This window comes from Rhyacophila brunnea, unplaced genomic scaffold (genome assembly GCF_057557595.1).
Source record: "Rhyacophila brunnea isolate RB1 unplaced genomic scaffold, BYU_Rbru_1.0 scaffold_5, whole genome shotgun sequence".
Taxonomy (NCBI): Eukaryota; Metazoa; Arthropoda; class Insecta; order Trichoptera; family Rhyacophilidae; genus Rhyacophila; species Rhyacophila brunnea.
The window spans coordinates 23,811,853-23,838,072 of NW_028233170.1; the positions used below are offsets into that span (position 1 = coordinate 23,811,853).

General features: G+C 31.1%; 1 protein-coding gene across 1 annotated transcript in view; it reads right to left on the reverse strand.

The window, feature by feature from the left end:
* Positions 1–1,879: 1,879 nt before the first annotated feature.
* Positions 1,880–26,220, reverse strand: part of sens-2 (zinc finger transcription factor senseless-2) — a 78,646-nt gene continuing 54,305 nt past the window's right edge. The window contains exon 3 of the mRNA XM_085955737.1: positions 1,880–2,085. Within this exon, the coding sequence (XP_085811863.1) occupies positions 1,880–2,085 (206 nt within the window). The remainder of the gene's footprint in view (positions 2,086–26,220) is intronic.

Below are 26,220 nucleotides of genomic sequence, written 5' to 3' on the forward strand. Positions count from 1 at the left end.
TTGTATAAACTGTACATATTTGACAATTATTAAATTTAAGTGAGATTTTTCACAATATACACTGATCACTTATTTGTAAATAAATATGACACTATGAAACATTATGACTGGAATGGATCTTTGGCATTAATATATTTTATATTGAATTACTTTCAGTAATAAGAAATTAAATATACTTTTTAAAATAACTAACATAATTTTACTTGATTATTATATACAATACGACGACTAGGAAAAATATATTTTTTGGAGAAATGCATTTATTTCAAGCATTGGTGAACCATTCTTTAAAATATAAATTGAAAGTTTAATATTATAATAGTACTCGTTGTAGATATAGTTGGTAACTAAATATTTAACTTAAAATAATCTACAGTCGGTCTATGTACTTAAATTAAAATAAATATGCTATTTACAGGTTTTATTTACAAGATATTCAAGATGTACATAAGTATAATGATATGTTTGCATATCCATGTAACTAAGAAGGATTTATATAAACACATACTTACGTTAGACAGCTAATTAATGTAAATGGAAAGATTTAACAAAAGCTTATTTTATAGCACAAAAGATATTACTATTCATTGAAATATATGTAGGTATTTACCAAAGAATTAAGACTATAAATAGAATGAGTTTTATACTTTATTTCTGTTATTAAATTATTTTGAAAGCGCATTAAGTATGGCAAAGTTTGTAAACTCCACAATTATTAGAATCGCTCAGTTTTCATTCCAATTTTCTTATATTCGCAACGGCGACTATTTTTATGTTCATTGTAATTAGTTACTTACGGTTTTACACAAATTTAAAATGATTTTTCAACTAAATAATAGTCCCGTCATGCGGTATTATTTGTGGCATATCTACTTAGCGTGACAGATTGTCTTTTTATACTCCATGTAAATTGGCAAATACATGTCGTAGCAGTAATGTGAAGTTATTTGCAAATGGCGTCATTTGTAGCTAATTTCATAATATGTGGATCAGTGGTCATTTTTTTGCTTCAATTTTATACATTTAAGCTCTATCTCTATAAAGTATGTTTCAACATCTTTGGTATGTACCCTTTTTATATATTTCATTTTAATATAGATAAAACATATTTATTAGGAATTATTAAATCTTTGTAGAACTTGGTATTGCATTTAATGAAAAAATATAGTGATGTCAATGTGTAGGTACTTGTTTGTTAAGAGATTAAACGTACGAGTATCATACTTATTACAATCTTGTTTATTTAATACAATTAAAAAGTATCGATTTAAAATTTCACTAAGGAAATTTTAATGTACGGATATGGCTATATATTTGGCACTATTTCCATGTAAGTAAATAGTATTCAATCAAATACATTTTATTAGGCGAAAAATTTACATAATAAACTATATTAATAGTAAATTACACCATGTAAATGATTTGATTTGGAATGATTCTATTTGGAATATTTTTGAATTTGAACATGATTATAATAATATTCTTAAGGTCATTGATCCATTTATAGTAAATATATTACGGATATCTGTAGTTTTTAATACATAATTTATGAACATTAGAAATAATGTTAAATGTCATTTCATACTGGCATACAATAATTGTCATCAACTGTATTTGACAACTAATAATATATCAGTGCTTTTAAGGTAATTTAGTTGAATATTATACGTCATTCAAATGATTTAATGAGGCTAACAAAAGAGAATAAATTACATTCACATAAGTATTTATTAGCATTCAAACTTGACACTAGTTGTAAGTAATATAAGTTTGGCCTAACTTTTTAAGACCAAACCTGAATGTTCACAATTCACTCCTAATAGTTGATCGTCTGTGGGTAGGGGCGCGGTCCTAGAGTGGATGGCGCCAGAGCTGAGTCTCAAGCAGGCTGTAAAGAGCCCAGTGGCCTCAGCTCCGTGTGCTGTGTCTCTTTGTGTCGTCGGAGGTCAACCTTCCGCTGGAAGGCCCTCCCGCAGAGATCGCAGGCGAAGGGTTTGAAGCCAGTGTGCTTGCGGGAGTGGGTGATCAGGTTCGAACTCTGACTGAATGCTTTGCCGCATACCTGGCATTTGTGAGGTTTTTCACCTGTAAATAAAAGAAAAATAGCAGTTAGTAAAAAAATAATATTAAAAAAATGTGTATTGCCTAAAGAACATTTGGATCCATTTTGACAGTAAACACGAGGCAGAAGAAAGAAAATCAGCGTTTATGGATGTGGTTGCGGCAAACAGCCACACTTTCTGGTGGCCGAAGACCAGTCGACAGTGCGTAAGAAGCATTACTTATATTTTGATAGCTATATGACAATGTTATATATTTATTGGTGATATAATTGTTAATTTTATTTATATTTTGATTTTATAATGTTTTTCTTATAATACGAGGGTAATAATTGGTCTCAAAATTCTACAAATTAATAATTTAAATTTAATCAACATTTATAATACGAGGGTGGGTCAATAATTCCTTAGAAAAAAGCATTAAAACAGTTTTTATTTTTGTATTTTTTTTTTTATTTCTCAACATAATCTCCTTGGAGCTCAATACACTTGGTTAGACGTTTCTCAATTTTTTTTAAACCGTCAGAAAAATAAGTTTTCCGAAGGTCCTCAAAATAAGCATTTGTCCGATCGATGACTTCTTCATTTGAAAAAAAAACGTTGTCCACTTAGCCATTTTTTTAAGTTTGGGAAAAGGAAAAAGTCACTGGGGGCTAAATCTGGCGAATACGGTGGGTGGTCGACCAATTCGAACTTCAATTCTTCAATTTTAGCCATTGATCGTAAACATGTGTGAACACGGGCATTGTCCTGATGAAAGAGGATTTTTTTCCTGTTTAAATGAGGCCGTTTTTCTTCAATTTCGTTTTTTAGCTGGTCCAATAAAAATGCATAATAATCCCCTGTTATTGTTTTTCCTTTTTCCAAATAGTCAACGAAAATAATTCCACGTGCATCCCAAAATACAGTAGCCATAACCTTACCAGCTGATTTTACGGTTTTCGCCTTCTTTGGACATGGTTCGCCTTTCGCAATCCACTGCTTTGACTGTTCTTTCATCTCGGGAGTATAGTGGTGTATCCATGTTTCATCTACAGTCACAAAGCGACGAAAAAATTCATCCCGATTGCGTTGCATGAGCGACAACAGGGCTTTAGAGGCCACCACCCTATTGCGTTTATTGTCGACTGTGAGCAAACGCGGCACCCATCTTGCAGAAATTTTTTTCATGCCCAATTTGTCATGTAAAATAGAAATGACGCTACCTTTTGAGATCCCTGTAACCTCAATTATCTCACTCAACTTTAATCTTCGGTCACTTAACACCATATCGTGGATTTTATTGATCATTTCTGGTGTAGTCACCTCTACAGGACGTCCTGAGCGTGGTTCATCCTTTGTTGATGTACGACCACGTTTAAATTCATTTAACCAGTTATAAATAGTTGCAAGTGAAGGAGCAGATATGCCGTGAACTAAATCCAACTCATTTTTTATTTCCTTTGCTGTTAACCCTTTTATATTAAAATGTTTAATAACAGCTCTAAACTCAATTTTCTCCATTTTTTGTAAAGAAGCAAATTTTTTTTTAAATGTACGAGAAACACACAACAACCCGACCAATCTGATTGAAACTTCGCAGCATACTGAATCGGTAGTGCCGCTGCATGAAAACAAACCGCGTACAGTACTAGTCGCGCCACCTGTCGGTTTTTCTAAGGACTTATTGACCCACCCTCGTAGTTAGGTACTTGATTTTTTAAATATATAAATGCTGAAGCATTACGTCATGATTAGACAAATGTTAATTTTTTTTCTTGATAATATAAGAAGTATATCTGGCAAGTAGCAAATTGTTAAATAACTTAAATATATTTTATTTTCATTGTACATATTATGTAAAAGAAAGACACCTCGACAAAATCACTTTAGAACAGTGTTACTGTTATTTGAAAGTACCAAGACAAACACCTAAATCAATCGTCTGCACTGCCATAGGAATCTGACACCGATTTACCTATTTAATATTAAAATTGAAACAAAAAATATTTTCAGAGTTGTTTATCGGTATAGTACTCCTATTTTAGATAATAAATTTATATTTAATATAGAGGTGATGAAAATTTTAATTTAAACTTATAAGTTATCTTATTTTCAAGCAGCCTCTTTTTTATAATTATTCATTATCAATATTGAGCAAAAAAAATCTCCTGAGAATATTTCCATATTGTGTTGAATAATAACAAATTCAAATTTTATTATTTGGTATTATATAAGTAAGTCACTTCTTTCGAACTGTCTTTTATTAGATATCAGTGCCGAATCCTCGGAGTTAGTATTCATAGCTCGTTGCTGTAATTCCCGATGGGCAAATAAAATTTATGGCTGATTTGACATTTCTTACTGCCGACCAGGCACTGATATTAAACTGTTGCATCACGATAAATGCCCAGCGGCAGACTTCGTACATAATATTACGTATAAAATAAAAATATTTATTCATAAAAATACTGCATATGATATTTTAGATTAGGTCTATTCTCATCTCGTCTCGATCGAAGTAAAAATTATTTAAGACAATATGAAAATAATACACACTCTAGTCACTAGTGCACGCTATTCATAACAAGGGCCATGGGACTTTTTTTCTTGATTATGCCACCAATATACACTCGTATGGATGGAAGTAGGGAACACAAAAACGATGGACAGTGGGTTGAATTCTGGTTGAGGCTGTAAGAAGGTTTATGTGTGGAGAAATACGGGATAAAGACTATGATATTTTCAATAGTTAACATATGTATCATAAACCGCGCATTGGAAATATTTGAAAACATTTAGGCAGTGTTTGTAGTCTTCTATTTTATTGCATGGCCGTCATTAAGTAACTAACGGAAGCTGGCTTCAACGCCATGGTCCAAGTGGTGTATTTCTAATGCGAACGATACAAAAATAACAGTAGGTAATTATTTACAGATGATAATATTACTGACCGTCATTGTGTAATAAACTGAAGCTGGCTTGCAATCCGTGGTCCATGTGGTTTATTTCCAATGCAAACGATACAAAAATAGCGGTAATTATTGAAAAGGTGCGAATATTCCCTATTAATAATAAATAGTACAAAAATAATTGGGCAACTTGAGCGAGAAACGACGTAACTTTTTCGCGAGATGGCGCGTCCATAAGGTCCCTGGTGTGCCCTACATAATATCGCGGACCTGCAATCTGGACTATCGCTGTCAAATTGAAAATCTGGAGACGTACAGAATAGATGATCATTCAGGTATAACTAGATATAATATCAGCTGATAGTGATCTTTTGGGGAGTCTGTTGTTCATAATATAATAATTATTTAATCGATATATTGTATTGATTAATACCAAATTCGTACACATTTTTATATTTATATAATTCATTAGTAAGAAGCTGGCTTAAGAGTGGGTCGATTGTTTGGGCCCCGCATCAGTTGAAATTAATATGACCTTATGATGGAGCGAGTTCAAAATAATTTTTTGAGACTCCTTTATTTATGGTTACTATCCGTGGCTTTATCTAACTGACTTTCTCTTAGGTATACTTACATAATGTAGTTTAAATTTTAGAAGATATCAATATTTGGTCACGTATTTTTTTCGACTTATACGTGGTGTAAATGAAAACTCTGCCATTCTTGGTAGTATTGAGTTGTTTGTTCTCCAGAGGTGCAAACTAACCTGCCATTGGTGATGCCAATTGGGAGGGCAATAACTCTGTTCAACGAACTTGCTTCGGATGTTGATATATTCCATCTACGTCAAGATGAGTATAGGTGGACATTGTTTTATAAATTCATAAAATAGGGTCCACTTAGCTCATTCGGTGTGCTTCCATGCTTTATAATTTATAATTTTTACATATTTTTTTTACAATTTTGTACCTTTTACTTTACTTTCTATACTGTTTTTGTGATACGGCATATATTTATTTCTTTTTTACACTGTTTCTTTGTTTTTAAATGTCATGTTGTGAACGTCTTAAATTTAATTTGTAATGTTCACGGTATGTAAAAAAAAAATGAATTTGAATATGAGTCTTCATTGGTAACATTATTCAATAATATATGGGTTTATAGGAATAATTAATAATATTACATAATATTGTGCTTTTAATATAGGTACTTAAGCCATTACCTATTTTTAATAAAATGTCTACGATCACCATGAAATTAATATAGTATTAGGTATATGTAATAATGAGGTAATAAAGAAATATAGTATTTTTATAAAAGCAAGAAGTCTGACATTGTATTGATCTTCCAGTCATTCACGGTAGGTATCTACGTAGTTGATTTTACCTATACAATTAAATGATATTTTTTTAAGTGAGAATATACCTATTTACGTATAGAGTAATATAAGAAATAAAAAAGTACATAATACATAGTGTTTTAGCTAAACGTTGTAGGTCTACAATTTATTCCGTAGAGTAGCGTTGCTTCTACGCCGTAGAAAACCTAACCGTAGATAGACACACTAGTGTATTTATTATATTATTAAAAGTTTTTTTAAATTCAGTATCAATGGTCAACCATTTAATTTCATTGTGGTTATAAAAAAAAGTGAGATGAAACATTACGTCATTATAATTATGTTAGGTGGTCATTTATAAACTTTGGCTGATAATACTATAGGACATGTATGTAGTGATAGGCAGAAAACATATTTAATTTCAATTGTATTTATATGCGTAAACATAATCTTATTCATTTTTTATACCAATTAACTTTTGAAAAGCGAATACTGATTCAAAAAAACAATTCAAGGTATGTCATTCATCAAATTATTTTCCACACCTCATAACAACGAATGTAGGTATCTGGACATTTTGGTGAGTTTGTTTACCCCAGCTTATAGAATTGTACTTATGTAGTTGGCCGTATTACACTTCAAATTTAAATGTTATATACGAAAAATATGGCCGTATAGCACTGAGATAAAATTCATTCATTAAAGATTCATAATATAAACCACCGGAAAACAAGGTAAAGACAGCAGAAAATATGTTGTTAAGTAAATTGGAAGTACAATCATATCGTATAGGTATAAGTACTATAATATATTATTTATATAAAATTTTGATGATTCAAAAGTAGATTCACAAGTAAGTGCTCGTAAATATCAAGTCGTACCTATTAAATGTATGATAATATGATAGCGTTATTATCGGATATTTGATACCAATCAATTTTAAATCAATGAACTTGAATCTTATGAAATATATATTATTGTGCATTGCTCAACGACCAACGCAAATTTTTTTTTAAATCTCAATGCTATACGATCATATTTTACCGCCATCACAGCTTACTGTAATACAAACAGTTTACATAACTAGTCACAGGTAGGTATCTCAAGCTGACCAATAATAATAATGGAGTTATTTTAGGCACCTGATTTTTATCTTCAAAAGTGATCACTCATCGCACAAACCGACTATAGTGAAGGTATAAAATGCGCTGGATCGAAGAAATAAATTGGTGAGTGTACGTGGCAGAGAAAATATAAGGACTCAGAAGAGTGGAGTAAGCTAGGGGAGGCCTTCATCCAGCTGTGGATCTACCACGGCTGATGATGATAATAATGAAATAAACAATGTATTTTAATTATTATTGGGGATGGTGATTACTGAAATTAATGCCAGATAAGAAGAAATATAATCTTGTACTAGTGAGTGCATGACAAAATAATAATATGAATCTAGATTCTAAAAGACACGTCTTATGTACAAACATTGAATGCATGTTCATGGTGTAAGTGCGTATCTCTTGTACAGTATCTCTTGCTGAATTTAATCAAGGACCTCTCAGATAGATTGAGCTGCACATATGAAATAAAAACCCAAGTCGCATATCCGAGATTCTCGTGGGGCGCGAGGCGTGCGAAAAATCTATATCGAATACCTACCTGAGTGACTAGTCCACTCCGCATCAACGGGGGGAGGTCAGGAATCTGTCTTTGCGTTTTCATAGATTTATTATTATTTACTTTATGTGACAAAGAATATAATAAGAATTATTTTATTAACTAAGTAAGTACTTATTATATTTATAAAAAAAATCAGGATTACTGAAAATCATACTTGTAAATTTTGACATCGTTATTACAGTTGATCGTCACTTTCCGTCGGGATCACCATTTATAGTTGTTTGTTATTTTAATTTGTTATGACAACGTTGATATGGCAACGTTAATAATAAATACTCTACTGTTGTATGGTTGTTTATTGTTTCATATATAATATTAATATCACATCATAGTATGGCTTTATTATTTTGATAGTTTATTGTATATTGCGGACAAACACAGTATGCGAGGAACGATTATTCAATTTATGAACTGCTTGATTGAAAGGTTTGATATCGACTACTCACTATAATCTAATACAATATAATATATGATAGGTTCGAGTGGTGATTACCTACTTCATTATCGGCTGAGATTGATAGTTCTATTTTATGTCGATAGATGTTACTATGTTATATAAACAATAAATAATTATGGTTTACTGTAGGTACTTAAATGTCTATATTTTGTAATATATCTACTGTGAATGATTTATTCCCGGTATTAAGTCGAAGATTTTTCGTATTTGAAATGGCCACTGTATGTAGTACCTAAGTAGTTAACAAAATAATATTATGAATATTGCAGGATTTATATTGACAATATAATTATGTTAATTTCATTAGGTGTTTATGAAATTACGGTTTTTCACAAATACGACCGGTCACAGTGTCAACTTTGCCACGTATTAATGAATCTACAATCAGCGCTCGAAATGGAAAAGTTCACGAACCGGAGTGCTCGACAGTTTTCTAAAGATATTTCCATAGATAGTTATCAAATTTTATGTGTATTTCATAAAAATATGTGTGTTAGATTTTTTAGTTCAGTTATTTTTTCTACGAGACGGAGTGATAATTTTACCGATTTCACGAACAGGAACGGCGCTCCGGTGCGCTCCTGTCCATTTCGAGCCCTGCTACAATACGACATGAGTTGCAGCTAATTGAATCATTCGTCTTATAACCCTACTTAAGCTCCGTCTATATAGAGAAGATCTTTTTATAACGTCATTGGTAATAATAATGTTTTAACTACCTATCTAAGTCATTGCTAGGTTAATATAGTTATTAATTACAGGTTAAATGTCTATGTAATATATTATTTATTATGCTTTAAGTTAAGCTTCTTTATGTTGACGAATAACAACTTGATATTAATTACCTATGGCGCTCTTAATAACGCAAGTATTTCCAATTGCGGAATCCATGTACCTACATATAAGATGTAGGTAACGTAAACATTGAACGTGGTCACGATCCTAGACAGAGAGAAACACGAAATATGAAAATATTAATATCTGAAACATTAAATAAATAACTTAGATTTGTAATATCATGAAAGTACCATACACAACATTACAATTATTAATCTATGATAATTTATGTTGTAAACTAGTAGGTATACATCCTCTTATGGGATCGTGGTTTTTGAAAAACGTATGCCTGTAAAAGGTTTAAAGTATAATGATTTACGGCTAAGTTTGTGTTTTGAATTCAACACGAATCTTAAAGTTGCTTTGAAGTTAAAGAAAAATCAAAATGAAGTCCATGAATCCAAAATGAAGTACCGTCCCGGTTTCGGGTACCATCAATCGGCTGCAGTCCATTAGACTGCCTCCCTCCGCCCACCCCCAGGTCCTTTCCACCCCGCTCGGAGAGAGCCAGCTCTTGGCCTGGCAGACCAAGTCACCGGGGCCGGAGCGAGACAGCCGCATACAATTGCAACAGGGAAAACTGAGAGACGACGTCCGGAACCAATTTATTTCTGTCATGCTATTGGCGCACTGATTTAGTCTTCGCCCCGCCCGCAGGGGGGTGCACGGTCGCCATGGTTACCGGCTACATAATACACGCGGATTGGTGTGTGAGGGATGAGATTCGCGGGTGTGTGAGTAGAGAGAGGCAGAGGTTAGTTATGGATAGCAATTTCGCTTTGAATTGGAAATCAAAGCGTACGCCTTGGGCGGCAGCGTCTCGAATGCTGGGGCCAAAGGCGGGAGGTGAAGGAGGGCGGCGGCTGGGCGGACACTCGATCAAAGCTTCGGCTCGAATCTAAGGCGGCGGTTGTGTTCCAAATTTATGTAAATTGTGATTCAAATTTATTATAGCAATGTTTTAATAAGCTAGATTGGTACCCAAATTATTTCGAGCAGTCGACAATCTGCTTCACAACACAGTTGCTATTATTATAAATACATAGTACAATTTTAAATTAGGTGCTGCAATATTTACAGTTTATTAGCATATTACTTAATCAAATATGCATTTTAAATCTAAATAATTACAAGATAAAAAGAATATTTTATATACAACGTTTTCATATTTTCTGTTTAATTATTATGCTCAATATGCTCAAACTTGTACTTGATATGAAGTAAATAAAAAACAAACAAACAAACAAACAAATATAGAATACTGAAACGTCATTTACACACGTATATATTAATAATTTAGTTGCTAGGACCACCCACTTAGCAACCAATAATAGTGGATTGGATTACGGATTTCTTCCGAAATGACTTTTCATACAAAACAGAATTAACTGAAAATGAATTCAATTCTACTAAAAAATGGCTAAAAGTTCTGCATCTGGCATCGTGTTCTGATACTATATTCAAAAAGTTTCAAATGTCTAGCTAGTCGGGAAGTTAGTTAAAAATCGATTGCAAGATTTGTACTGGATAAACAACTATCTGACAAATAAGGATATGAGCTAATAAAAACGTTGTAAAATGATAATAAGTAAGATTAAACATATCTAAAAAAAGTATTCGTATTTATTAATAACGAAACAATTACTAATAATTAATATAATTTGAACAATAGTATAGAATTAATAGAATCAAAAAATATACAAAGCACACTCGGTAAATTACTGTCCTAAAACTGAAACTAGTTATTTTAGAGTTATCGATTTTATGGTTCGATTAGTTTTTTTGTTGTTATTCAAATAATAGATATAAATTTTCTTATCTCGTTTTCAAATAATGTCAGCTAAAAAGTTATTAAGTACTTGATAAATTATTATAATCTATCACTCTTCGAGCACCGTTCAATCGATAATAAAGTACAGTTATCTTACCATACGTCTTCCAAACAACAAAAGCGATATTTAATCGATCCTAATACAATAGGTACTGTCGTAACTCAAAAATATTAAGTTATCTCTATTTTTTCATATTTTAATGGACAATGAGAAATATAATTGAAACGAGATCATATTTTTGCTAAAAATAAGTTAATCAAGACTTTTTCTGTATTGATAAAGAATACTTAAACTGTAGATGGCTCTCATATAAAATGACATGATTTTTTCTAATGAAAAACATCCATTTAATATAGGTATAATATCCGTGAACAATGGAGGAGAAAAGCTGTTACGATTTGAGTTAAATAGTGCACATTAAACTTCGTCAGTTAAAAGTATTTGTTTTCATTAAACTACGATTGTGATTCTTATTCTGAATTCAACGAAAATGAATAACTATGACAGAAAAGTGTGCACTATTTTTATCGGATAACCCATAGTATATCAAAACCATTATGGTTTTAATTATGCAGGGTATTAATTGAATTTTAAAAACTAACCAGCACCATCTGCAAATTGTATTCTTAATTCAATGAAAACAAATAAGTATGCCTGACACAGTTTAATGTGCACTATTTATGTCGAATCTTTATAACCTACCTCCACCTTTCACCACTGATATAACTGTAATGTACCTAAGTATATTGTTGTTGTATATCCCGTACGATTTACTATCAATGAGTCTGTTTACAGTGACAATCTAGAAAATCTACAAATCATCTTTACTTTTCTTATGGGAGATTGGAAAAATGTAAAAAGGGAGAATTCAATTTCAATTTTGTATAGTTTACTGATTTATTCAGAAACTAGTCATTATCGATAATTTATAGGTTGTATGATTCGTTTTTTGATTGCAGATACTAGTTAGAAGTAACTTCAAGGTGATAGTTACATTATTACTGTAAGTAAATAATATTATTTAATCCAGTAAGTATAAATAGTTCCACAATTAAAGAACTTTTGTACACTTTCGTCTGGGTTAAAATAAAGTTTAGCTGGAATTTAGTTTTTAATTATCTGGTCAAAGATTAAAAGCAAGAAAGGGTTGCGCCGTTAAATGCATGGGCAGAGACGCCGCAGTTGCCATTCGTATTTGATGACACACATTACACAAATAATATCAAGGCATATACTTTTGTACGCTAATGACAGAGTGTGGAAGGAAGATTCAGGCTTTACTTTGACTTTGAAGTAGGTAGCTACTGTTACCCTCATTCTGCACCCTTTTCTGACTAAGTTAAAATATTTTTTAGATGTACTCAAAGAATCTAACATGATTATGTTGTCTTTGATAAAAAGTCGGTATTGATATGAATGATTCATCTAAGTATATTTGAAAACCCCTATAAGTAGGTACCTACAATTTGTTTTGTAGTCAGATTTACTTGCATATTTTATAGAGATATATAGAGATAGATTAATGTATATACCGATGTCCTTCGATTTATATTTGTTATTTCTTTCATTATCAATCAAGGTTTTCGGAAAAATATATTATTTTAAAAATAGTTTATCAAGTTGCATAAAAAGATAATTCGTCTTTTCATAATGTTTGATTTTTCATTAAATACAAACTATATCATTTTTTTAGTATTTATTAGAATAAAGGCCTCAATAGGTTTAATCAATTATTATAAATTGAAATTTGAGACAGTGTATTGTATGTCTAAAAAGAATATTGTCAGTAATGTCAATATTGCATTCACACAATTTTGCATGAATTGCGGGTTTCAATTACGAATAGACTAAAAAAATCAATTATTGGCTTGAATGATATGATAATTTAGGTAAAAGTATTTATTTAACATATTGTTGTCACAATCGAACCGACAGACAGACTGGCATTTAAATAAAAAAAATCTTGATAGCCGAAAATTATCACTAATATTTATAAATAATTGTTGTAGTTATTTCATTTTATTTGAATGGTATTGTTTTTTAAATGAGTCATTACTATTTTTATATCACGTAAATTTAACATCAGTTCAACAAATATATTTTTTCTAATTACTTACATACCATAGCTGTTATTACTCGTATACAATTTTAAAATTATCTCCACTATGAAATCAAGGCATTTTTCATCATTTAGCAAACGCAAAGAAGGAATGTGGGGTCAAATGCAAGGATGAAAATATGTCGAGGGTGGAGAGATAACGATTGGGGGTGAGGTACGTAAACGCTTCGATGATTGCACGTCTCGACAGCAAAAAGCTGGGGATGAGGGGGGTGCATGGGGAAGGAAAACGCTTTTAACACATCTGCAAGATTTTCCTTTATACCGAGATCCCGAGCTTTTCTAAAGCACAATATTATCGAGTAGGTAGGTATACGTAATATACAAATACATTTAATTTATTTTTGAAGCTGCCATAAAATTTTTGTATACTTAGTTATTGCTGCATAAAATTACGAAAATAACATTAAATATTATTATTACACGATATAGAAATATACTTCGTAGTTTTGTTGTTTAATTTAATAAAACGCATTTTTTTTTTTGTAGTACTTATTCCACTCTTTTTTTTACTTCATATTTGTTGTAAGAATCTGAATAACATTGGTGCCTAGCCGGGTAAGAGGGGCTAAATAAATATCAGCCTAATGTTTGTATTAAATAAATAAAACTATTAGTAGTCACCTACATAATATTTTAATTTAAAAAAATAAATATTTATTACAAATCGAATAAATAATTATGCCATAATATGTAATAATAATTCTTGATGAATAATTTTAATAATATGATAATTTATATCTATTAAATCAAGTTCTTTTGAAAATAAATGAAAATTAAGACATTTGAAAATCATTATTAATTTGATTTTTGCGTATTGGGTCATCTCTAGCTACGGCACTAATCTAGATATTTTGCATGGATTTTCACAAAGTGCTATGTCGAGGATTCAATATTGTGTTTCAGGCGATTTTACCGTTAGTTTACTTTCTACATTTTATTGTATTTTAAAATTAGAACAATCTGCCTATTTTATTTTTATTAGCCAACAAATCTGGTATTGCCATAAATATAATGAAAATTGCGTATCGAAATTTATTTATACAATTTTAATTAATACATCTCTATAAGAGATTACTTTTTTAACATTTTTCGTATCATTTTCGTAGGCATAGAATTTGTACGTATATTTTGTTCGATTTTGACCATATTATGTATATTAATTATTTTGTTAATATCTTATGGCCTTGTATATAAGAAATAATGTTGCTGGCTTGATAACACATTTGTACGATTATTTCATTTTGACTACTCAGTAATAATAAGTTCATTACTCCTATTCTGGTATTCAATAACTACTGCAAAATATTATTTATTACCTACCTATATAGAAATAAATATATTTAGTATAAAAAGAATATTTTTTGTTTGTCTATTCCTTCCAATTTTGAATTTGTACCACAATTTGATGTTCTTTTGTTTGACTTTTACTACTGTCAGAATTATTATTTTCATTTGAAATATTGTAGGTATACAGTTATTTTGATGTTAAAAAAACCAATTATTAAATACCTAATATTGTTAAGTGCGTCAGATACATATATATATATTATATATATATATATATATATATATATATATATCAATCGCCGAAGCGACCTCGCGAGAAGCCGGGTACTTTTCTAGTTTTACATAAAATCATATCGGCAAGATAATGGAGACCAATCAAAAATCTATTAAAAAATAATAGTAAAACTAAAAGCTTTCAAAAGTTCTTTGTTTCAACACTTACCGGGTGTTTAGAGGAGCTTTCGATGCTTTTGTCCAACAAAGGATTGGGATTTCATAAGAAAAGAGGTAGGTAAAATATAAATAAAAATAGATTGCTTTTACGATATGTAAGGTATAGAAACTTTTATAATTACAATAAATTATGTATTTCTATGGAATCGATTAAATCATTATAGCTGGATTATAAATATTTTAAATAGTAGTAGGTGTAACTAAATTTGTATGGCATTTTTAGAGTAAGTAGCATTTATGTATGTATTTAATAAATAAAATTTATCTCGTCGCTTTCCAGGAATCAAAGCTGTTTTAAATTTAAAAAAAGATGGCCGCCAATATAAACAGACTTTGAAATAACACCTCCGGTAAATATTATCAATTGTATTAGTAGCTTAATTGGTACAGATCGCCATTCGGATTGCGATGATTGTGGGTTTAAATTCCATTCGGTAGGTACATTTTTTCCTTACGTTAATATTAATTATCTCCAAATAATATGCTTAATAAAATCCTAATTCTAATAATATCCTAAATAGAATCATAAATTGAAAAAGCCCCAGAAACATGCGTAGTAAAAACTAGAAGAAATTTTGGACCGATTGTGATTTGAACATGCATCTTTAACTTACTGGGCGAGTACTCTACTATTAAACTATTGACCCAATTATATTTTTTACCGATGATTTCCATTGTTTACGTAGGTACGTCGTACACGAGGATGGATGAATTACCCTTGATTAATTGAGAAGAGGATCTGTTAAAAAATACAAAATACGTAATGCGCATATAAAATATATATACGTATATAATTAGTAAGTACTTTTAAATTTAAATTAGTAGCTTGAAAATATTATGGTAAATTTATTTAGAATAAATTCATAAGCTCTTTAATATTACGCTTATGTAAATATGTTGAATCTTACCTAGAAAAACGAGAAGATTGGCGGCAAATTATTCCTTTTTTTTAGCTAAGGTGTTCTGTGTAAAATTGAGATTTCAAATCAGAAAAAAATCCCAAAGCGGCATAACGAAGATGAATCGAAAAAGCTAAAAGTGTGGAAGAGGAGAGGAGTTCCAATCAGTTGAGGAACCCATCCGCGGAATGAAATAATGCACCCCTTTAAAGTAGGCTTCCTTTGAACCGCTGAGACAGGTTGGCAAGGCAATTCAACTGTGGCTCGAGATATTATAGGTATTATAAGATTAAAGATATACAAATGATTAAAATTATACCTAGCTACATTATAACTTTCATTTGCAAATATGTGCTTTATTATTATTTTAGAGTGGTTATGTACCCGAAATAATTTACCAATATATACTGTACCTATTATTTTTGTGTACTGTCATAGAAATAATATATATATATATACACGTGAGCAAATTATTCTTCTTATATCATCACCGCTCCATATGTAGCGGAGGCGAAGGGTGGAAATAGGCTTTTGAGATCCGATATAAATAGTGCACACTAAACTTCGTCAGTCATACTTATATGTTTTCACTTAATTAAGAATAGGTACAAATTACAGATAGAATTAGTCAGTTTTTAAAATTCAATTAAATCCTGCCTAGACTTTCAAACCATAATAGAAGAGGTAGGCTGTGGATATCCGACAAATTCGATTGAACGGTTCACAGTTTGTTAGACACATTTATTTGTAAGTTTTTTTTTTTTAATTTAATTAAACCTGCCTCAGCCAAACTATAAAAATTAAAAATATTCTTCTATCCATTAAATATTTAAAATTATGTCTGATTTAATGGCATAATTTTAGATATTGGTTCACACCAGGTGACTCGAAGAAAATTTAGGCTAGGCTGAGACTCCTGAAGACAAATGAAGGGTAAAAAATTCTATATAAATCGAAAATTATTTTGAGATATAATAATGTCATATTACCTAAATGTAATTATATTTGTTCACATTCTTTCAATAATAGGTGATTATTGATACAATCTGGTATGTATTGAATGGTAATAAGAATTAATTTATTTTTTAAAATATGTATTATTTCTACCTATACGGAATTGAACTGTTTCATTGGTTGTATTTTCAATTAAAATTTGATTTATGAAAAGATCGGGAATCTCAACGAAAGGTGAAGTTGCGAGGAAAGCGGGTTAGGTGAAGGGGGTGGGATAATTACGAGGCAATGGGTGAATTGGTGGGCGGATGAGAAAAAGTCCCTTTCGTAAGAAGTAACCGCCATTTATATTATAGTAAGTATATTAAAAATAATTTCAGTATAATTCTGTATCATATTATTTGTCTGTGTGAAATTATAGGTATGTAGGTACATCCTGAATAATAATATTATTAGGTAAAGATCACTTTTGTTTTTATAAAAAAACTAAATAAATCACGCTAAATGGATGTATCTTCCATTGTACTATCTATTGCAATATTTATATTTGTCTCGAATCCATAAAAGATTATGACCAAGATGATCCTTACATTGATGTACGTCAGTATGTATTCAGTAATGTGAATAACGTAGTATCTTGAATATCTAAAAAACGATTTTATTTTATTTTTGGGATGTCCACGTGCAATCATCACTTTGCTTATTTTGTAGAGACAATTATGAAAAAATAAAGAATACAGTTATGTGTATGAATACAAACGCTACTCTAAGAGATTTATCAAAGAAACGAGTAAGAGGCATACATGGTCATATCCGAAAAAACAAGCTACGATAATAAATAACCGTAACAGACACATACATAAACATTAAAATAGTAACTTGTGCAGATAATCTATTTCATTATAATCAAAATCGGAATAGAAGGGTAGATATCAGAGTCTATCGAGACTACGTAAGAAAGATTGTGATATAAACTGTTCAATTACAGTATTCTAATATAAACAAAAATATACAAAAAGCATGTATGTAGCAGAATAATAATTTTACTATATGAAATCCTACTAAATACTTACGACTTAAGTATTAAGGGCAAGTATGCATAGATGGGTAGTATTATAGGAGTACCTACCTAGGTATCAACGAGTAAAAAGTTTAATGACTATGGTTGATTTATTCTTGGCTTGATTGTAATAAAATTGTTCGTGAAAATAAAAAAAGGCTTTTAGAAACCTACTTAGTTAATTATTCGAACAGAATCATTACTCTCTAGTGGTTAGGATTTAGCATTTTGTTGATATGCACGTAGTATTGTTTTTGATTTATATCATATTATTTTTTACACCATTAAAAATATTTTTAGTGGTGTAGATAAAAATTAAACAATTTATTAATTAATCAAATAATTAACGGTGAGTGGTATTTTAAGTAAAATATTTTTCTAATGTAGCTAAGAGTTGTGACAACAGTTTTTGTGAAAATACTGCAGTTTTAATTAATGTCAGGTGTCACAGTTTAATGGCAAGGATTCCAGATGCTTGTGGAGTCTTTGACATGCAAGTTTCGTGGGTGACACAAATATATTGAAAGACTGTTATAAATATGCGACGTCCGTTTGCTTGTGTTTTGTGGAGTTTTTTGTTGTTGCAAATTTTGAATATTATCCTATACTCCAAATAAGTATTTTTGAAGGTTATTTGTATTCAAAGAGGTCTAAAACGTCGTCCATATAATATAAGTAAACTACGCTACATATTTCGGTTGCCGTTTACAGGGAAGCTGATGGACCACGACATCAAGATTAAAATTGAGATTGTAATAAGAACGTTTAAAAAAAGCTTCTCATCTACAATATAGAAAATATTATAGATCCTCGATGAAGGCCTATCAATTGCTAAATTGTATATATTGTGTATTTGTCTACGGAGTCAAATCCTAGACGTTAAAAGAACAGACCACATGAAGACCGGAGGCTTTAGAGATGTGACTATATCGACGTACAATAAAGTTTTAATGGGATAATCACACCAGCGATGGGAATATATTAATTAATATGCGTCAATAAGTTAAGATAAATAATAGCAACCATCAATCGCAGAAAGGCTGTATACTTGTCTTCACAACCTCCTTAACTGGGTCAATATCCAAGGTATCCGTGGTATGATGGCCCAGGTTGGGGAGATGTATGTATTGGAATTTGGTTGCCAACGTTTGATAGAAAACGACACCAAAAGCCGAAGTATATAATATTTTTGTAATATTTATAAGATTCTACCAAAAAATTCTATCCCTCTAATTAAACCAGAAGTTCAGTAATTCTGTATAATCGGCGTAAATTCGGCGCCGCTCGTCCTTAGTATTTTTTTTTTAATTTTTAGATATTTATTCGAACCAAACAAGTTAAGCCTAAAAAAACCAATATAATTTTAAATATTTCAATAAATACATGATTTTAAAAGAAATCTTGTAATTAAACATAACATAATAAAAAAAAGTTAGCAGCAGTAACAGCTAAAGTAGCAGTTTGGTAAAGCTCTGGTGAAATAATTTAGGTACAACGAAATAAATCTGGCTTTTAATAAAAGAGCCTTTTTATCATTTTAAATCTATCTTCAATGAGTTATCACAGTTGTTATATGAATGCAAAATATAAATACTATATTAATTAATACGGTATACATAATATGTTTTAAGAGGATAGTGATTATTATATATCGATTGTTTCAATTCCAATAATTTTAAAACATGATCGATAAGACTGTAATATTTTTATTCGATTGTATCGAAAAAAGAAAATGGGTCGTTAAAATGCGATGCAATCTCATATCTCTGGTCTTCACTCACTTCTAATGGGTTGAATCGCGGAAGGGATGGGGGTGGGTCGTGCGGGCTGGCTTCGCCGGTCTGAGGTGAAGTTTGTAATCTGGAAGCAGCTGTGGCGCAAAATCACCACGTAGTCTCGGAAAGCACGAAGCTCTCTCGGCAAGAGTTCAGCCCGAGCTCGGTCGATTTGTGCGAAATTTACGATAACCACTTTGCACTGAATGGCGCGCGAGCGAATGCGGATATTCAAGATTCAGGTGGATTCAAAGCAACCTGAAATCCACGTGTGCGTGTATGTGTATTATGTGAATATGTGCAAAGCTGTGAGTATATGCAATCGTTCCATTCAACAGGCTCGCGAACAGCATTTATTAAAATATGTCCACACGTTAGAACCAGTTGTTATTATTAAAAAAAAAACCTAAACAGGGAATGTGTCATGAATAACTATAAAATTAAGCTTGGAAAATTTGAAAAAAATGTAAGAAAAGTATATTTATTCCATTATGATACTCTATTTTCCAACAGAGGAATCAAAATTAATTGATGGTTATTTAGGATATTTTTATTTTACTATTTAACATAGAAAAATGTATTTGTCATTATTATACTTTCTTTTATAAGTATACAAATCAATGTTTATTCTACGTCAATTTGACTCGGAACGTTGACAAATTCCACCAATTTCCTATTATTATTTTAGGAAGGTGTTCACTATCATTATCTGACAGTCTATTCTTTATTATTCAATAATATGTAAGCGTAAGTATGTAATTTAAATAAAGTTATCGATGTGCATGACAGTGTCATTATTTGTCAACGTTCTTCTTGATGGGCTCAATAATACTATTTACCTAGTCACTTAACAATAATTAAGTATATTATACCATAAGCAAAGCAATATCGGGTAACAATATTTGTAGCTAAAGAACGCGCCGATTTGAAGACCAATGCGTGTAAGCAAATTGCATACCTATACGTGACTAAGCGATTGAGTGCAACGCGCGTGGGATGAAACTGACGTGGTCATTTTCTTTATGCTATCGCGCAACAAAGATGCGTGGAGTGAGATAACTTATGCGTTACTGATGATTACTGAACTAAAACCATGCGTGAGAAGTCTTATTATTACCATGCGAGTAAAATTTGGTTTCTGATGATGTTTTTATATGCCTACCTAAAGCAGCACCTAATTATGTGAAATGTCTAAAAATGTCTTTATTTTCTATAATAAAAAATATCAGCAAATTAGAAACAGTATATCACCAAATTACCTCATATTACCAAGTAAGCTCGATTTAGCACCAAAATTTCGAACATCCTAAAATCGTAGTTTGTCAAGTTTTTTTAATGAGCTATCTTGATGTCTAGAAAGAAAAGTTTATTAGAATTAGGAAAAAGCTTAAAGATGAAAGAAATTAAGCTTAGTGCTTAGTATTACCATGTTAGCTCAGTTTACTCTACTATTGCCACCAGAATGTGTATAAAAATTAACTGCGACCTGGTTGTTGGAAAATTTGAATGACAGTACAGTATAGCTATATGTGCGCGTATACGTATTTCAGTATATTGCCTGTGTGTGTGTGAATGTAGTTATACACAATATGTGCCAATATTCGTATGCGAAGAGTATGTGCGTGTGTGTGTGGGTACACTCTATTAACGTGCGCGATAAAGGCAAATTGCCGGAGATAACGTAAGAGATTTTTTGGGCCCATGGATGACGGTGCCTACTAAATATTGCAAAAGTTTTCGGGTCCAAAATATACCCGAATAAATTTTTCGCAGAAGTTTTGCGGGGCCAACTTGGCACAGCTTGCAAGTAAATACTAACTTATAAAAAAATTTGGAAGTAGCTTCCAAATGTTTTAGATAATGCACTGGCGCGTAGCAAGATTGCTAAGCCAAAAGATCGTAAGTGACAATTAATCGAAATAAGAATTAGATTAGTTTTGGCATATATTATGTTCTTCACAAATTAATTACTCTTCTCACATTTTTTTATGAGGGTAAAGATGTTATTTCAAACAATACAGCCCATAAATAACTCATTATGGCAACATACGTAGGTATATTTTATTACCAAGTACAATAGCATAATATATAATAAAAAAAAACGTTTCAGAAAACCTTATAGAAGAAGCCTTAGTAGGTATATATTGTATTCGAAATTTAAAAAAATGTTACGAAGACTATAGTTTTTTTATAATATATTATTTACCGAAACAACTTCATTATGAGAGCATATTTTATAACCAATTAAAAACTATAATCGGTACTTAAATTATATAGGTACTTACCTACTATCATATTTTTATGTACATAAATGTTATGTTGAACAATTCGTGGATAGAAAGCAACAATTATATTTGTGTTTGCGAAGTGGTAAGCTATGTTGTGGGTACTATAGTGATTAGACTATTGACAGGTCATTTTGCATTACAGATTGATATGTAAAATATTTCTCTTTATTATTGCCTGCATTGCCTAAAAACGACAATCATTTTAATACAATTCTAAATTTACTCACACAGTCGTCAGACAATTATTATTACAATATTCATAATATTTTTGTTTCTACTTTAAATAATTTCCCCAGGCCTTCCTCATCTGTTGAACTGACCTCGTAAATATCACGACTAAATGTAGCAACTGTACAAGTAGCTACATATTTAAATGTTGAACAAATTAATATTTTTTGACAAGGTTAAGGTTAGGGATTGCAATACCGGTATTTCAAAACCGGCATTCCAGTATTTTTCAATACCAAAATACTGGTTTTAAAAATCGGACAAAACCAATATATTTGGTATTGAAAGTAGAGAGATGTCACTTTGAAAAAATGATTATACACTATAATAATATACTTGCGTAAGAATCTAATTTTTTTTATTTTTTCTACTGAAGAAGTAGCTTATGCTTATACAATAATGGAGTAATATATTTTTTTTAATAAAGCAGTGGGCAATATTGTGTTTTATTTTACTTCTTACGGAATAAAATAAAGAATTTTTTAAGTGTAAAAAGTGCACTAAATTAATAAAACGTTACGTGGGATTACCAGTGGGGTACATAATTTACATCTAAGAACACTTCATAATATAAGTTTATTGAAAAATCATTTAAATAATAAAGTGCCAATAGTTCAACTAATAGGTATTTGTAAACATCAGCATTTTTTACCCATTCTTAAAGGTTTATATATGTACATATTTAGATATTTTTGCTATAAAATATTAATCATTTTTAAAGAGATCTTTATATCTCGGTATATTTATTGGTAGATATATTTTTCCATATATTTCACGAATACCGGTATTCAATAGGAAATATCGAAATACCGGTATTGATATTTTCATTCGATATTGCAATCCCTAGTTAAGGTAATCGCCGAGTTTTTATCACTGCAATAGTCATTCACCAATCAAATTATTAATTACTGTGATAAATATGACGATTTAGTTATGTTACTCGTCAACAAAGTTCATCTGTAAAATCGATCCCAAAATCTCGCAAGAAGCCAACACAAATAACAGCTGGAGCATTCGCGAATCTCGTCCGAGCCCGCGAGCGAGCCTTGATTGACAATAAAAAATCAGTAAAAATTCCCCGCCGGTCGACCGCCATTACTTTCGGTTTGATTTCACAAAGCGGGTCTTCCCCGGCGGTGTGTAGGCGGGGGCGTGTCTCACCCCCGCCCACTCAAAATACACCCTCCGCCGCCCTCGCCCCCCGGCCGCCCTTCAACCGGTCGCGGCAATAATCGTAAATCGTATTAAATGGAAAGCAACGCCGCGCACAATCCGGCTTGAGAATCGAGGCGCGGATTTGGACCCAGACCTTAGCTCGAATAAAAGTTGCCCCTAACTTGCTTTCGAGTGATATTTACAGGCTCCGTGGTGCGACAACACTTTGTAATTTAGTAGAAGCACTCCTGCAAGTTATCCAAATAAATCTTTGGGAATATTATTAGTAACGTATCGCATCAATTATAAGACGTCCCTAATTATAAGATGCACTCTTACTTTTAAATAGGTTCCAATAATTTTTATAATATAACAAAGATGAAGGTCATACAACGACAATGAAAATATTATTTAATTACTTGTGCCTTATTATTGCCTTATTATCTACCTATATCACCACCAGAGTTTGAAACTTCTTCAGATTCAGTTTAAGATTTTTCTGATCACATTTTGACTCAGGGTCGTTGATCTATGCATTCTCCCATACATTATCATCAGACGCACACCGAGTCTAGAGATAATCGATGCAAAATGGTAATATCTATTTTTTGTTTCTTTTCTTGTCCCTGACTACCTTAGTGTAATGCCTCAATGGCAGCGTTTTGCAGAGAGGGGCGTGCGGCGTGCACGTTAAACAAGTTTACACAATATGTACGATGCGCGCTTCGCACTGCAAAATACTGCCACTGAGTCCTTACGCTAATAGTTCCCTTCAAACCAGCCCAAACACACTCGGTACTAATCAAGAGTATCACGAAGCCCTACGTTTGGATGTGCAGTACCAGCAGTTTTTTACAACTAGGAAATTATCAGGAGCACAATTCCAAGATTTAGGTCACCACGCACTCAAGTGTGATTTGACAAAAGGTGCCAATGAATGAGAGGAGTCTGGAGAATTAACAAAAAAAAAAAATCCAATTAATTTACATGCCCAGGTTCGTGTTTCCTTAAAAGTGTCTTAGTTATGTATCTCTGTACTTATTCCTAAATCCAAATAGCTGAAGGCAGCGTGTAGGTGAGCATTGATCCTCGATTTTTCAATGTATTATTTTCCTTTCAAATCGTATGGCCAAATAACTGCAGAACTCTTTTAGCACATATTTTATAAACCCAGTCATTCATATGTATATATTTCAAAGTGGAATGTTCGTGTTACGTGAACCTATTGGTGTAGTAGTAAAGTTGTTGAAGTTGTTGTGTATGATGTTCATAATTAACAAGTTATTTGAATATATTTAAAATTTTCAAATAAGTATATTATTATTTTTATATAAAAAAAATAATTTTATATATAATATTTTTATACATAAAAAAATGCGTCTACTTATATATTTTCATCTTTCACCATATAAATGATTTATTAAAATTTCACTACATTTCCGATCGCCTACAAAACTGACATCATACAACTATCAGTATATTAGAGATTGTAACTACAAAAGCTTTCATACACGTAAAGCAATTCATTTACCGTTTTATTATTTTACTCCATTTACATAAGGTACCTAATTACTACTTACTTTGTTACGAAATCTCGATCCTTTATTGAACGAAAGGATCAAAAGTCTAGCACATAAAATGTGTTGAAACACAAATTTGTGAAAAAAATTGTTTTACTTTATTATTTAAAAAAAATTGTTTAGTAGGTATGTACCTAATTATTAACACGAATAATGCAGCATTTATTAATATATAAATTCAGATTTAAATAAAAAAATATTTTAAACTAGAATTATATCAGTATACCTACCACGAATTAAAAAAAATACAAAAGGCCAATAAAAATGAGCAAAAGAAAATATATTTAATTTACTAGGAGAATACAACAACAAAATAAAAACCTGAAATTACTGAGTTAAAAGACATCAAAGTACAAAATTAAGTCGCAAGATTCCCCAATCCGTTCAATGGGAAATCTTGTAGCTTTTGGTAGTGTCTGTTTAATATCAAACGGGTCTGGGTGTTTTCATAATGGGAAACCCCCGCGCGGTTATTACACTTTGAGTACTTAAAAATCACACTCACAACCCTTATTGCCTTAAGTTGCGAGGGGGCGTAAGATTTTACACTTAAAAATGTTATAAGCATTATGTTAAGTGGTTGTAACCGTAATGACATTAATGGCGTCATAATTTTCCGCCGAAAAATGTTGAAAATTTAAGAATATTTTGTGCAATAAATAATATACATATAGGTATCTACCGACGTATGGATATAAATAAGTATCCATAGCCCTTCTTTATATAATTATTAATGCTTTAATTAGGCTGATATATTTCCATGATTATATTCAATTCGTGTGACATTTTTTCAAACAGTGACAAATGTGAGGTTCAGATGTGGTATTGTTGCCATCTATAGAATTAAATTCATAATGTTCAATATTTTTTCAACAACAATACTTGATTTAAATATATCAGCAGAAACTATATTGCATTTTAAGTGGATATGAAAAACTAATTAATATGCATTATAAAACAAATAATATTATCATAATTTTACCAAAATATCCAATATTAATAAAAACAGAATAGGTAGGTACATCATTCATTCAGATAATTTTAATTTATATTTTAAGTATTCTCTTATTGGATTAGGTATCAACAGTAAAAACAATGTGCATTTCTACATATCATTATGTATGTAAAACACGGGGTATTCGTACGAGAGAAGTTCATAAACATAGTATATAGCTCGGTAAGAAATGGATAGGTGTATGATAATGCTGGTCAGATACCTACTATTTGAATAGGGAAAATAACCAAGGTTTTAATAAATAATAAAAAATGGACAGGACAGATAGATTGAAGAAGAGACAAATTTTGGACAAATCAAAACGTCTCCGA